This window comes from Canis aureus, chromosome 23 (genome assembly GCF_053574225.1).
Source record: "Canis aureus isolate CA01 chromosome 23, VMU_Caureus_v.1.0, whole genome shotgun sequence".
Taxonomy (NCBI): Eukaryota; Metazoa; Chordata; class Mammalia; order Carnivora; family Canidae; genus Canis; species Canis aureus.
In genome coordinates, this window is record NC_135633.1 from 16895038 (window position 1) to 16909999 (window position 14962).

Below are 14962 nucleotides of genomic sequence, written 5' to 3' on the forward strand. Positions count from 1 at the left end.
AAATACAGGCTCCCCACTGAGCAGGGAGCCCAACGTGAGGCTCAGTTCCAGGACCCTGAGATCATGACCTGAGCTGAAGGCAGATGTTTAACCAATGGAGCCCCAAAGCACTAATATTCTTGAGTGTGGTTAATATGTATTGAAAAAAAGTGTTTTAAGGAGAACTAATATGACTATACAGAGGAAAGGGAAAGAATATAGGAGACCAACTGGAATTTTTCAATAATTTAGGAGAAAAATATACTAAGGCCTAGATTAGCATGAATGCAATGACATTGTAGGGAAGAAAATGAATGTAGGGAAGTAACACTAGGGCTTACTAATTAGTTGAATATTAAACCTGATCAAAAGGAAAGAGAAAATGTAGAGTCAAGTTTCTAGTAGAGAATAATAGTAGAATCCTTAGCAAGACTAAAGTAGTTGAAAAACAGTCAGTTAATCCATATTACTGATAATATGGTAACAGACATTAAGTAATTACTATGTGTGGGACTATGCTATGTGCTTTACATACATTATCTCCATCTGTACAAGTCTATACATACTGTTATTTCCATTTTACAGATTCAGAAACTAAGAAGAGAAAGCAGTTAAATAAATAATGTGCTCAATATTACACAGTAAGAGGTAGAGAAGGTAGTTGAACTAACTGGTCTGACTCCTTTTCCTTATAATAGGAAGATGATCAGTTACATACTGAATTGTTTGAGCTTGAACAAATAACTCGCAAAAGCAAAAATGGCTGTAGAGGCCAGACAGAAACACAAATGAGTGTAGATCAAGTCAGATTTAACTGGTAAAATTAAAACATTGAAATGAGACAGTCACTACTCAACTATACTTCAATGTTACCCTGTTGGAATTTCAGGCCCGATGTTGCCATATTTTAAGGTTTTTTATGAAAAGATGGAAATTGGGGGCGCCTGGGTGGCTCCTTTGGTTAAGCATCTAACTTGTGCTCAGGTCATGATCCCAGGGTCCTGGGATGGAGCCTGGCATCAGGATTCCTGCTCTGTGGGGAGTCTACTTGTCTCTTGCCCTCTGCCCCTCCCCCACTCCTGTTCTGTCTCTCAAATAAAATATTTTTTAAAAAGATGGAAATCTATATTTCTGTCTAAAATCTCCTAGAATTTAAATGCCAACTAATTCAAATGTTTAAAATTACTGTGTGGCCCAAACAAAATATGCCTGCAAGTTTGCATCTCTGATCAATAGGTTGTTAGAAATTCAGAAGTGAAGTTAGAGATGTGAGCTGGAGATGTATAACTAGGGAATCCTCAAGCACATAGTAGGTAGCAGATGCTCCAGGAGTTGTATGTGTGAGAATAATAACCAGCATTTGACATGATTAGTTAAAAGAATGCAAAAGTATAGGAGTTAACAAGTCAGTCAGGACTCTAAGAGTATTGCAGTCTTAGAGCAAACTGATATAAAATGGAAATGTTAAAACTAGCAGATTGAAGTGGGTGTATTTAAAATTCAATTTTCTATAAACTAAAAGCTAAATTCCAGATAATGACTTGAATTTTCATACATCCATGATGTGATGGAAACATTTCAAAACTGTGAATCTATGTCTCCTACTGATTGAAAGATAATTGAAAGACTATGTTTTACCCATATTTTCACTTTTTTTTTTTACATCGGGTTACTTTCTTCTAGCCCAGTTTTTCACACACTGCACAGTCCATAGCAGAGGGGTTCACAATTAGCAAAGTAAGTAAACCCTTTTTTATTTTTAATTATTGAGTTTCAGTTTCCTCAAAAGATCATCTCATTTTTAGGGCTTGGTAAATAGTCTCTTTGAAATCTAGACTACCATTTTAGAATATTATTCCATCAGATTAATGTATTATCAGTCGTGAAGAATGTAAGCCAGTTATGTAAAAATAAAGTATCAAATATATGAAAGCATCTTTGCAAACTGTAAAGCCCTGTAATAATATAGTAAGAAATGTTGTTCTGGTATTATTTTGAAACAATAAGAGTCCTAAAATTACATAATGCAACCTCTTATATTTAAAACACAATTTTCGCCCTTCTCCAAAATGTCTTTTATTTTCCACATGTAACTAACTCCAAGAATGAGATATTTTCCACTTAAGTTCAAGTGAAATTGACTTAATAGCAACAACTGTAGTAATATAATGAGGGGTAATGATCAGCCTCATATATGGCAAAGATCTAAAGATCCTGGAATTGTGTTAGAACTCTTCAGAGCCACACCACATCCCTCTGTTACCAGCTTTAAACGGCCTAGGACAAACTGCAAGTTTCCTGAAGACTATTACTGACTAGGTGCTTTCAACACCAAGAGCTGTTTTGACATGTCGAACATTAAGTGCAGGTCTTTGAAAACCCTGCCCTTTATTGGACACTTTAAAAGACATGCATGTTAAAACAGTTTCTTGCTTTTGATACACATTGTATCAAACCGCATGTTCCAAATGAAGATGGGGAAATTTCTGCTAAGTCTATGGAAACATGACTCCATTTTTGTAGAGCCAGGACTCCATTTTCATGTAGCTAAAATGTCGCAAACGATGGAACACTTCATTTTACGGTAGCCCTCCTTTAAAATATTACCTGAGAAGTATAAATAGTTCATCCTGCTGGCTTTGAAACGCCTAATCCTATTTGTTATAGTGGACCTTACGTAAAATGGAAATACACAGTGGACAGTCTTCAACGTGCTTAAATGCAAGTAAAACCCCAAAACCAGGAGCTAGCGATTAAAGTCCTCCAGACGTCCGCGCTCCGCAATCGCTCCTTCCAAAGAAGTCTGGGAGGGTCGGAGTATCCCCTGCGACCGCTGGCTGGACATTCCTTCGGGAAACGCTGCTTCTCGCGTGAGGCACAAAGACAATAAACCCCTTCCTTTGGTCCCTTTCTCATTCACTCTGCAGGGGGTGGGATAGATAGGGAGCTGGGAGCAGCCTTCTCTACGCATCTGGGGCACCGTCTGGTTTCCCGAACCCTGTCCTCCCGGCCCCCGCACCTACGGCTGCCGACGCCGAGCACCTGGAGACCGACAGCGATGCCGGGCGCCGGGCCCCGGGGGCGCCAGGCCTCACCCTCCAGGCCCGGCCCGGGAAGCCCGGCCCGCGAGGGGCAACCACGGCTCGGTGGGGGCGCCCTGACACGCCCCGGCTAGGAGTCCGGTGGGGTAGGGGGACGGCGAGCCCCCATCCCCCGTTCCCGCGGAGAAGCGAGGTGGAGGGGAGCGGGGCCGTACAACGGCCTCGAGCACGGGGCACGCTCAGGGAACAAAGAGACCGGAGGCGGAGGAGGCCGCCACACCGACACCGACGCCGACGCAGACGCAGACGGGCTCTGGGCTTTACGCAAGCGGCCCGCACCCCGACCGCGCTGCGCTCCCCTTACGCCGCGGGCCCGGCCTCCGAGCCTTCGCGAATACGGCTTTGCGCACTGCGGCGGGGCTGCGCCGGGGCTGCGCCGCAACCGAGCTTGGCCGTGGGGCTCCTCCCCGCCGCTCGGCGCGGATTGGCGGCGGGCAGCAGTCCGGCTGCTGATTGGGCGGCGCAGGAGCCATTCGGGGCGGCCCTGGTGGGTTCGGCTGCCCCGGAGTGATAAGTTGGGCTTCAGACACGCCTCAGCGCCAGCAGCGAGCCGGAGCTCTATGGAGGTGGCGGCGAGTACCGGGTGGTGGCTGCAGCAGCGACTCCTCTGAGCTGAGTGTTTCAAGCCGTCCCCGACTCCTTCCTCCCCCTTCCCTCCCCCTTTTTTGTTTTCCGTTCCCCTCTCCCCTCCCTTCCCTGTCCCCGACGACCGGATCCTGAGGAGGCAGCTGCGGCGGCAGCTGCTGAGCTCTCGGTGAAGGTGAGTGGAGCCGCCGCCGCCGCGTAGAGCGCTCTAAAATGGCCGCCGTCCCCTGGCCGCTTCTTCTCGAGCGGTACAAAATGGCGGCCGCAGGCGGAGTCGGGCGGGGCGACCCTTGTTAGCGTTTTTTCGGCTCTTGGGGCACCTAGAAATTGTTCACCTTTGTTCTCCTCTCCCGCCGCTGAGGGAGTAGCCGGCAGCCGGCAGCCGCGGCGGCCCCGGCCGTCGCCGTGGCTGTCGGGGCCGGGGTCGGGGGTCGGGGGCCGGGGCCGGGCGGGCCGCGGCGCCCGTGTGCTCGGAAGGGGAGAGCGTGGCGGGGCCGCGCGCCGCGGCGGGGAGCGACGTGCGGGCGGGCGGGGGGGGGCGGCCGTTGGCGCGGGACCAGCCGAGGCGCAGGAGCCCCGGCGGGGAGGCGGTGTGTGGGGGCCTCGGCGCCGGCGGGAAGGGAGCGGAGGGGCGGCTGTCAGGCCCTCGGGGATTTATGGGGAGGGAGGGGGTCCGCTCGGAGGCGGCGGGGGGAAGGAGGCCGCCTTCCTGCCTGGAGAACAAAGAGCCGGGCGCTGGGCCGGCGGGGGCGGCCTCCGCTCCTCCCCGCCGCGCCTTGCCCCCAGCGGCTTCGCGGGGAGGCTGTCGGAAGCCCTTCCCCAACTCCGGCCTGGGGGGAGGGATCGGCTGCTCTTTTGTTCCCAGGAAGGGGGGAAACGGGGCGGAGGTTGCTGCTGCCATGTTGTCGCCGGGTCTCCGCCCGCCGGGGCCAGCCCGGACCCAGCCCGGACCCCGCGGCCGTCTTGAGTTGCCCTCCCCCAGCCCGCCGGGCCCGTCGTCGAGCCTTGAAAGCTCAGGGCGGCTGCCCCTCGACGAGCCCGTGCTGATGGAGCTCGGTTTTGCTCCTCCGCGCTCGGTTCACAAAGTAGAAAGTGGCTCTTTGAAAGATTTGCTGTTCGCAGCTAAGAGGTTGTTTCTGTGAAGGCTCTTTGCACCTTTGAACGTAAGGGAATTTCCGGGTGGCTCAACAAATTTTTACTGTCCATTGGTGCTTGGGTACGTGCTATTTTAGTCTTAGGAGATCTGCAATGCAGTGAAAGTTCAATCAACTGCAGTGCCAAGATCCGAAGTAAATTATAATTGAAGGTTTATAGATTCGGCTGTTAGCAGTGTCTAATTTTGGTACTCTTTCTCATTCTAGGTTTTTCATTTCTCCCATCCTCTTCCCTCCCCACCCCATCCATTAATATTATTCTTTTGAAGATTCTTCGTTGTCAAGCCGCCAAAGTGGAGAGTGCGATCGCAGAAGGGGGTGCTTCTCGTTTCAGGTACGTGTAGATTCATTTTTGGCAAACGTTATAAGGGGGGGGGGGTCAGTCACAAAAGCAAAAGAATTGCCATACCAGATAATTCTGACTTAATGAGCTGCAAGTTAAATGTATAATATCCCGTGTACAGTTTTTTATAAAGTGCTTAAATTTTCATTATCTTCTGTTTGCCATCTGGAGGATAAACATTTATTTCCATGGTGTAATTTCTGAAATACAGAATAATTAGACCGTAAGCTCTCTTAAGTGAGGGAGTTGGCATATGGTTTTAAAAGAAGTTGTTCTTTTCAATAGTGCTTCTTCGGGCGGAGGAGGAAGTAGGGGTGCACCTCAGCACTATCCCAAGACTGCTGGCAACAGGTACAGTGTGTAGTAACAGTAAGCTTTATAAAGCAGATTTAGATTAATAGTTTATCTCCTGCATAATAGTACAGCAGTAGATATCAGGAATCCTAATCATAGTGGGTATGGTTTCTGGTACATATCCTTAATTTAGAATATCAACTCTTGATCATTCTTTTGCTAAATCATCTGAGTTAGGGCTCTCAAACTGCTGTTTTATCATCTCACCTCTTCGGATTATTTTCATTCATGTTATTTCTGAAATCCGTAATTATTATCGGCATTATCCATACTGATTAGTAGTAAGGCAGTATGTATGCAACATGGTCCTAGAACCTTAGAAGACCTTCTTAAGGTGTGGGTCTTGGAGCAGCAGCATTGGAATCACCTGGGAGTTCATTAAAAATGCAAATTATCTGGCCCTCCCCCAGATCTACTAAAACAGGGGATGGGCCCAGCAGTCTTTTTTAACAAGCCCTTCAGGTGATTCTGATGCACAGTTTGAGGAGCACTGATTGGGAGTTAATTAGTCGTAAGAGGTTGAAAAATTGTAAACTATTTTCTATTTAGAAATAACATCTGATTGCTGTGATATCTGTTATGTGACGGTGCTAGGTCTTAAATTGTCTTAAATATAAATCTCAATTTTTACTAGCGAGTTCCTGGGGAAAACCCCAGGGCAAAACGCTCAGAAATGGATTCCTGCACGAAGCACTAGACGAGATGACAACTCCGCAGCAAACAACTCCGCAAATGAAAAAGAACGACATGATGCAATCTTCAGGAAAGTAAGAGGGTAAGTTTATAGACAGGTTTTGTCCTTTTACTAAAAGGAGGGGAAGAAATGAGTTGGCTGTGATTTTTCTTGTGTATATGCTATATTATTCAGAAGGCAGTGTTCACGTCTAAAGCGTAAATACTAATGTCCGTGTTGGCAATTCTCTCTTAAAATGAAATGCAGCATATGCGTATCTTGAGGCTTAGGAGTTGCTTGCAGTCATTGGGTTATAATTCCCAAGCCTTTTGTCCTGACATTGCCCATGCCTGGCGTATAACCCACCAAAGCATAGAACATAATGATCTTAGTTCCTGGATTTTAGCCTTCATAATGAGAAGGTTCTTGTTCTCTGGGTTTTGAAGTAGTAGAAAGATGCGTCAGACAGCTGGGGACCCCTAAGCAGGTAGAGATATGATCTAAATAATAGAGGTTTATTTTAACATACCTTTGGCTAGGTGGGTAAGAAGATCTTGGATATTCAATGACAGAAGTAAAAAATAACATAATTTATAAGTTGTTTTCCAACTCATTAATTCTTTTGTATTGCCGGACACTTAGTATGATTCCTTTCTCCCCAGCATACTAAATAAGCTTACTCCTGAAAAGTTTGACAAGCTATGCCTTGAGCTCCTCAATGTGGGTGTAGAGTCTAAACTCATCCTTAAAGGGGTCATACTGCTGGTAAGTTAAATAGTTACTTGCATCATTGTTTAAAACTCTGAGGTGTGAGCTAAATCCGTGTATTTTTGAATTGTGATGGTGATTTTTTAAAAGAACGACTTTTAATAGCATCAGATTTAAGAGGTAGATGTTTATTTTTTATTGAAGTATAGTTTGACATACAACGTTACTTTAGTTTCAGGTGTACAGCATAGTGATTTGATAATTTGATACATTACACAGTGCTTAACTTAAGTGTGGTTCTCCTCTTTCATAAAATGTGTATTTTAAATTGCTAATGCTGTATGTAGAGTTAGGTAAGCAAGCACTGGCTATTTGGGGTGGTGTTTTCGTTTTTCTTTCTGTGGAAAGCCTATTTTGTTTATGTCTTGGAAATGAATCAGGATAGTTGATAGTAAGATTCCAGCGTCTCTTTATAGTTTTGATAGCCAAGATATTTTCAACTCATGCGGATGGTGATGAGTTTGAGATCTGTATTGTTGGACTTTTTAGGGAACCATGTTACAGCTAATATTTAAGTGCTTGTGTTTTTCCAGGCTGTGCTGCAAGTCATTTTACATGCATAAGACAGATGAGGTTGAGATAGGTCAGAAAGTTACCACAAGATGCACGAACCTTAAGACTTGGCAAGGAAGTATTAGGTTAAAGGAAGGGTTCTTTAAAAAGTTGTCCTATTTGGTTTTAAAAATGCCATTTTCTGTAGATTGTGGACAAAGCCCTAGAAGAGCCAAAGTATAGCTCACTGTATGCTCAGCTATGTCTGCGATTGGCAGAAGATGCACCAAACTTTGATGGCCCAGCAGCAGAGGGTCAACCAGGACAGAAGCAAAGCACAGTAAGTGGTGGTGTTTGCTTGCTTATTTTTTAATTGATTGGAAAGATTTCATTAACAAAATCTGTCAAATGTCTGTTTCCTGTAGACATTCAGACGCCTCCTAATTTCCAAATTACAAGATGAATTTGAAAACCGAACCAGAAATGTTGACGGTGAGAGTTTGTTTGATACTTGCATAGTACTGTGTGTTTCCAATTTCATTTTGACAGTTAACGTTTTTCTGTTGTCTATTTTCAGTCTATGATAAGCGTGAAAATCCCCTCCTCCCCGAGGAGGAGGAACAGAGAGCCATTGCTAAGATCAAGATGTTGGGGAACATCAAATTCATTGGAGAACTTGGAAAGCTTGATCTTATTCATGAATCTATCCTTCATAAGTGCATCAAAACAGTAAGTATGGCAATTTAGGCTTCGGTTTCTTGGGTACACCATCATCTGGGAGAAAGTCCATTATAATTGCCTTGTGCCATGGGGGAATGTTGGCTAGTTAAATATTTCAAGTGGCTAGCAAAACCTTAAATGTAATAAGTAGGGACTTAAAGTCTCCAATGTATTTTGTAAGGTACAGGTAGAATTACCTGTTAAAATTGCTTAATTTGGAAGGGTTTCTTCTATACAGACCAAGTAATACTGTACTAGACTGCATGTAAGTGTGTGTTCCCTCGGTGCAAATGTAAGGAAAAGTGTTAAACCGAGTAAGATTTTGCTAACGTGTGGCATTTATTTCTTTGGTATAGCTTTTGGAAAAGAAGAAGAGAGTCCAACTTAAAGATATGGGAGAGGATTTGGAGTGCCTCTGTCAGATAATGAGGACAGTGGGACCTAGATTAGACCATGAACGAGCCAAGGTATGTGTTAACTCATAAATGGTATAAGCTTATCTTAATTTTAACTTAGATGACTTGCTTTTATGATGTATGGGATTGTCATGCTAGTCACTATTCTTGATTATAAACAGAGAAATCTTAGAAGATTTAAATAATGATATAAATTTGCCATAGCACTTATTTCTAATTAATTTATTTCTTTATTTTATTAGTCCTTAATGGATCAGTACTTTGCCCGAATGTGCTCCTTGATGTTAAGTAAGGAATTGCCAGCAAGGATTCGTTTCCTGCTGCAGGTAAAACTGGTTTAAATATGTTAAGCTGATTTCTCTTTGGGATTATTAAAACTTACTTAACTATCTTTAAATTGTAGGATACCGTAGAGTTGCGAGAACACCATTGGGTTCCTCGCAAGGCTTTTCTTGACAATGGACCAAAGACGATCAATCAAATCCGTCAAGATGCAGTAAAAGTAAGATGTTGAATTTTTTTTTTTTTAACTGAGTTTAAGCAGTAAGAAAGTTGTCACAAGATATAAGATCTTATTGCAAGGATCTTACTATCACTTATTTAAGATTCCTTACTGGTATAGCTTAATATTTTTTAAAAGTTTCTTATATAATGTTATGGGAAGAAGTTATATATAGAAATTACATAATTAGCATTCCTGTAGCCTAGAAATTGTTTTTCTCAGTATAAAAATTGTAGTTTTATGTAAAATAGTGTCTAGAATCTGGAATTTATTCACTTTTATTTTTAAAGGATCTAGGAGTGTTTATTCCTGCTCCTATGGCTCAAGGGATGAGAAGTGACTTCTTTCTGGAGGGACCGTTCATGCCACCCAGGATGAAAATGGATAGGGACCCACTTGGAGGACTTGCTGATATGTTTGGACAAATGCCAGGTGATTTTGAACAAAACTGTGGTTTAAACAAAAACAAAACAAAACTCTGTGACATTTTAACAGCAGCAGAGTTGTGTTGTAAAATGTTTTTTTCACGTTATGTTTTTTAAGGTAGCGGAATTGGTACTGGTCCAGGAGTTATCCAGGATAGGTTTTCACCCACCATGGGGCGTCATCGTTCGAATCAACTCTTCAATGGCCATGGGGGACACATCATGCCTCCCACACAATCGCAGTTTGGGGAGATGGGAGGCAAGTTCATGAAAAGCCAGGTATGGAAACATTGAGAATGCTTAGGCAACAAATTTTAAATCCAGTAATCTGTTATTTACCTTTTGCTTTTTAAAAAAATGCAACTATTTTAAGGTTGTGTGTTTTTTCTAAACCAAATTTACATCTGTGACCGTTATTTAAAACTGGGTGTGAGATGCTTATCCTTAAGATTAGTAGAATCGCAGTACTTTATTTGACAGTTAGGCTAGATTTTTATTCTTCCTTGTTTCATCTTTTACTTCCTCTGAACAGTTTAAACTTTCTTTATGGCTTGGTTCATCCCTTTGGTACTTGATTACCATAATTTGTTGGACCCCTTTTTATCTAGCCTTTCTTTCTCCCTTTCTAAAATAGGGGCTAAGCCAGCTCTACCATAACCAGAGTCAGGGACTCTTATCCCAGCTGCAAGGACAGTCGAAGGATATGCCACCTCGGTTTTCTAAGAAAGGACAGCTTAATGCAGATGAGGTACATTTGCCTATGTTACTTATATACCAAAGTGTGTCAATTCAGAAATCTATTGCCCGATGATTATAAATAAGACGCGTTATTAAGAGGACTTAATGCTGGAGTTCTTTATTTTCTTCTTTCTTTTCTGTACTTCTTTTTCTTTCTTTGGATGTCCAGCGTCCTATGAGCGAAGATTATGAGATATGAGGGCAAATCTTTTAATTAAAGTCTTCAGTTAGAACAAAGAAAAAGGTTGTCAAGATTTTGATTGTGATTTTCTTGTAAATAAATTCTCTGATTTAATATTTTAGTGATGTTTCTCCTAGGAGAATTCTAGTACAAATGTAAGATTTTGTGATACTTTTGTGTGGACCAAATCATTACATTTCCTTGCCTGAAGTTCCGTTAACATGGAGCAACCTTTTTCAGCCATCAGTTCTTGATTTTGTGCCTTAGATTGTAGGATGTTGGATCTAATAGTTTGCCAACTGCATGTTAACTTTTGTTTTCAATTATAGATTAGCCTGAGGCCTGCTCAGTCATTTCTAATGAATAAAAATCAAGTGCCAAAGCTTCAGCCCCAGATAACTATGATTCCTCCTAGTGCACAACCACCGCGCACTCAAACACCACCTCTGGGACAGGTATGACTGGTATAACCATTTCTATTGTTAGAATATTTTCTGAAGAGTGTGTGTGTGTTTAACTCCATGAGTCTTATTTTAAACTAAAAGATGCATACCAATTTTTTCTGGGTTTTTTTTTTTTTTTTTTTTTTAGACACCTCAGCTTGGTCTCAAAACTAATCCACCACTTATCCAGGAAAAGCCTGCCAAGACTAGTAAAAAGCCACCACCATCAAAGGAAGAACTGCTTAAACTAACCGTAAGTTTCAGATAATTAGAGTCTAATTCATAAAGTGTATCTGAGATAGGAAAACCACTAAAGATACTTGGATTGTGTTCTTTTCAGGAAACTGTTGTGACTGAATATCTGAATAGTGGGAATGCAAATGAAGCCGTCAGTGGCGTACGAGAAATGAGGGCTCCTAAACACTTTCTTCCTGAAATGTTAAGCAAAGTAATTATCCTGTCACTAGATAGAAGTGATGAAGATAAAGAAAAAGCAAGTTCTTTGATCAGTTTGCTCAAACAAGAAGGGATAGCCACAAGTGACAACTTCATGCAGGTACAACACTTGACTGATTCTGTGAGAACTCTGTTTTTGCATTCATATTTGAGAACTGATAAACTATTATGTGTTTCTTTTAAGGCTTTCCTGAATGTATTGGACCAGTGCCCCAAACTGGAGGTTGACATCCCCTTGGTGAAATCATATTTAGCACAGTTTGCAGCTCGTGCCATCATTTCAGAGCTGGTGAGCATTTCAGAACTAGCTCAACCACTGGAAAGTGGCACCCATTTTCCTCTCTTCTTACTTTGTCTTCAGCAATTAGCTAAATTACAAGATCGAGAATGGTTAACAGAACTTTTTCAACAAAGCAAGGTCAATATGCAGAAAATGCTTCCAGGTAAGAGCATGCTGGGAATTTTTTGTTTTTATTTTGAATAATAAGTCTAGATAGTCTTTAGTACCTTGAAAAGATTTGTATAAATCATCACACTGATTATCCTGTCCTGATAGTGATAATAAGCATTACTACAGGCTAGATTTCACCTTTTATAAAAAGAAATAATGATTTAATGACTTTCATTTGATGTGAATACTAAGCATTTCCTTTGCTGGGTGTGTTTTTTTTTTTTTTTTTTTTACATTAATTTCTTACCTTTGGGATATAATTTGTGAAGCTGTTCTCTAGATAGGAAACTGGCTAAAATGAACTACCTGATGGAAGTGGGTTTTTTTTCTCTCTCTAGAAATTGATCAGAATAAGGACCGCATGTTGGAGATTTTGGAAGGAAAGGGACTGAGTTTCTTATTCCCACTCCTCAAATTGGAGAAGGAACTGTTGAAGCAAATAAAGTTGGATCCATCCCCTCAAACCATATATAAATGGATTAAAGATAACATCTCCCCCAAACTTCATGTAGATAAAGGATTTGTGAACATCTTAATGACTAGGTAAGATAAAGTTCAGAGTTAAGTTACACTTTGTTTACTAGAAAGAAGTCAAAGGCAAGGGACTTAGAATTGTCTTTCTTGAGCTAGAAAATTTCGCTTTTACGTTCTAATGAGATCTTTCTTTACAGCTTCTTACAGTATATTTCTAGTGAAGTAAACCCACCCAGTGATGAGACAGATTCTTCCTCTGCTCCTTCCAAAGAACAGTTAGAGCAGGAAAAACAACTGCTTCTTTCTTTCAAGCCAGTAATGCAGAAATTCCTTCATGATCACGTTGATCTGCAAGTGAGTGCCCTGTATGCTCTGCAGGTGCACTGCTATAACAGCAACTTCCCCAAAGGTGAGTGACAGAGGACGGGGATGGTGGTGCATGTGGGCCACGTCTTCCAGCAGCCCACTAGATCATGGGATTGCATATTGTTTTTTAGGCATGTTACTCCGCTTTTTTGTTCACTTTTATGACATGGAAATTATTGAAGAAGAAGCTTTCTTGGCTTGGAAAGAAGATATAACCCAAGAGTTTCCTGGGAAAGGCAAGGCTTTGTTCCAGGTAAATCTTCATTAGAGGCAGTTAGTCTGCTTTTTTTCAGTTTACTTAGTATTTAATGAAGAGCCTTTAAAGCTGGAATAGAGGAGACAAAGTACCTGGTTTTTTCCTCTCCTTCTGCACTGCACTGCTAGAAGCTGTGGTAAAGTAGGCAGTTAGCAGAGCAAGGTGAAGTCATGAAGTGATGAAAGGCTTCAATCTAGGGATACCTAAGAGGTTATTGGTGGCTAGCATTTTTTTTTAGAAATAAAGCTACTTATAAAGGTTGAATGCACAAGATTGGATTTAAGCTTTTAAATGTAGTAAAGAAGAGATTGCTGCTGATTTTTTTTTTTTTTTAATACTTTAAATCTTAGTAGACTTCTAGCCCTAGGGGAAGATTGGGAAGATCCTTAATACTTTTCGGGGATTTTAAAAGCACTGTAAGTTAGTCATCAACAGAGTGGTTTGTGTTTCTTTTTGTTTTATTTATTTATTTTTTAACAGTGGTTTAAATGCAGGTTTCAGAGACTTAGATTTAGTGGGTCTGTTGTTTTCTAACAGACCAGGCTTTGAGAAACCCCGCTCTCTACAGTATATTGCTAAGGCTCACAAACTAGCTTTGTGAGGGACGTCTGTGAAGCATTTCTCATTAGCTCTGTCCTTGGGGAATCTGATCTAGCAATGCTGGGGTGGAGCTAGAAATCTACTTACAGGAATCCCTCCCCCCCCCCCCCCCCCCCCCAACTACTGCTAACCTCTCTTAGGTTTGCAGGGCAGCCCCGGTTGCATACTAAGATAAACCTGAGATATAACTGGAAGTAGTTAGTTACCCGAGAATGACACCCAAGCTAACTGGCTATAAACCCCTTACCAGATACAATTAATAGACACCATTTTAAAATAACTTCTGGCCAATAGTCAAGTAATATTTGCAGTATTTTTGAAGGCTTTTGCGATCACAAAAGGTATATACTATCTAAAACTTCTCCCATTTGGTGGGTTTGCTAGCTCAGTCCTAAATCAATTGGTTTTTCTACCTTCCATAAATATGGCTTAATTTTGTGGAATTACAAATTCACAGGTGAATCAGTGGCTAACCTGGCTAGAAACTGCTGAAGAAGAAGAGTCGGAGGAAGAAGCTGACTAAAGAACCAGCCAAAGCCTTAAATTGTGCAAAACATACTGTTGCTATGACGTAACTGCATTTGACCTAACCACTGCGAAAATTCATTCCGCTGTAATGTTTTCACAATATTTAAAGCAGAAGCACGTCAGTTAGGATTTCCTTCTGCATAAGGTTTTTTTGTAGTGTAATGTCTTAATCATAGTCTACCATCAAATATTTTAGGAGTATCTTTAATGTTTAGATAGTATATTAGCAGCATGCAATAATTACATCCTAAGTTCTCAAGCAGAGGCAGTCTATTGCAAGGACCTTCTTTGCTGCCAGTTATCATAGGCTGTTTTAAGTTAGAAAACTGAATAGCAACACTGAATACTGTAGAAATGCACTTTGCTCAGTAATACTTGAGTTGTTGCAATATTTGATTATCCATTTGGTTGTTACAGAAAAATTCTTAACTGTAATTGATGGTTGTTGCCGTAATAGTATATTGCCTGTATTTCTACCTCTAGTAATGGGCTTTATGTGCTAGATTTTAATATCCTTGAGCCTGGGCAAGTGCACAAGTCTTTTTAAAAGAAACATGGTTTACTTGCACAAAACTGATCAGTTTTGAGAGATCGTTAATGCCCTTGAAGTGGTTTTGTGGGTGTGAAACAAATGGTGAGAATTTGAATTGGTCCCTCTTATTATAGTATTGAAATTAAGTCTACTTAATTTATCAAGTCATGTTCATGCCCTGATTTTATATACTTGTATCTATCAATAAACATTGTGATACTTGATAGAGTTGTGTGTGACTTTATGAATTACTACCTTAGATTTGAAGAATTAGGAACTTTCGGGATGAGACTGAATATTTGAAAGTCTCATGAATTCAGAAAGCCCATACTGATGCATAGTAACAAACTTTGGTGACTGTCCTATGAAATACATGGTGACCTGCAACGCTAACCTCCAGCCAGGTAACAAATATTTCTAAGACT

At 41.6% G+C, this 14962-nt stretch overlaps 1 protein-coding gene and 1 non-coding gene across 2 annotated transcripts; both read left to right on the forward strand.

Annotated features, from left to right (window-relative positions):
* Nucleotides 1-2698: 2698 nt before the first annotated feature.
* Nucleotides 2699-14761, forward strand: EIF4G2 (eukaryotic translation initiation factor 4 gamma 2). Its single transcript, XM_077867606.1, has 25 exons — nt 2699-2849; nt 2907-3125; nt 3210-3656; nt 3829-3840; nt 5027-5153; nt 5448-5513; nt 6151-6291; nt 6852-6954; nt 7658-7789; nt 7875-7941; nt 8027-8178; nt 8526-8636; nt 8828-8911; nt 8989-9087; nt 9378-9519; nt 9631-9791; nt 10147-10260; nt 10761-10886; nt 11023-11127; nt 11215-11430; nt 11515-11773; nt 12120-12324; nt 12453-12664; nt 12753-12874; nt 13935-14761. The coding sequence occupies exons 1-25, from the start codon at nt 2699-2701 to the stop codon at nt 13998-14000; spliced, it is 3639 nt and encodes a 1212-aa protein (XP_077723732.1). The 3' UTR covers nt 14001-14761.
* LOC144295579 (small nucleolar RNA SNORD97) lies at nt 10313-10455 on the forward strand. Its single transcript, XR_013362669.1, has one exon. It is a non-coding gene; the product is annotated as a small nucleolar RNA SNORD97 (small nucleolar RNA).
* Nucleotides 14762-14962: the final 201 nt, after the last annotated feature.

Excerpts from the sequence above, each read along its gene's own strand:
- EIF4G2 (XM_077867606.1), top strand. The coding sequence starts at position 2,699 with ATGCAAGTAAAACCCCAAAACCAGGAGCTAGCGATTAAAGTCCTCCAG. Across the intron at positions 9,520-9,630 it reads TATGTTTGGACAAATGCCAG|GTAGCGGAATTGGTACTGGT; the intron begins GTGATTTTGAAC and ends ATGTTTTTTAAG. Across the intron at positions 11,128-11,214 it reads AAGAACTGCTTAAACTAACC|GAAACTGTTGTGACTGAATA; the intron begins GTAAGTTTCAGA and ends TGTTCTTTTCAG.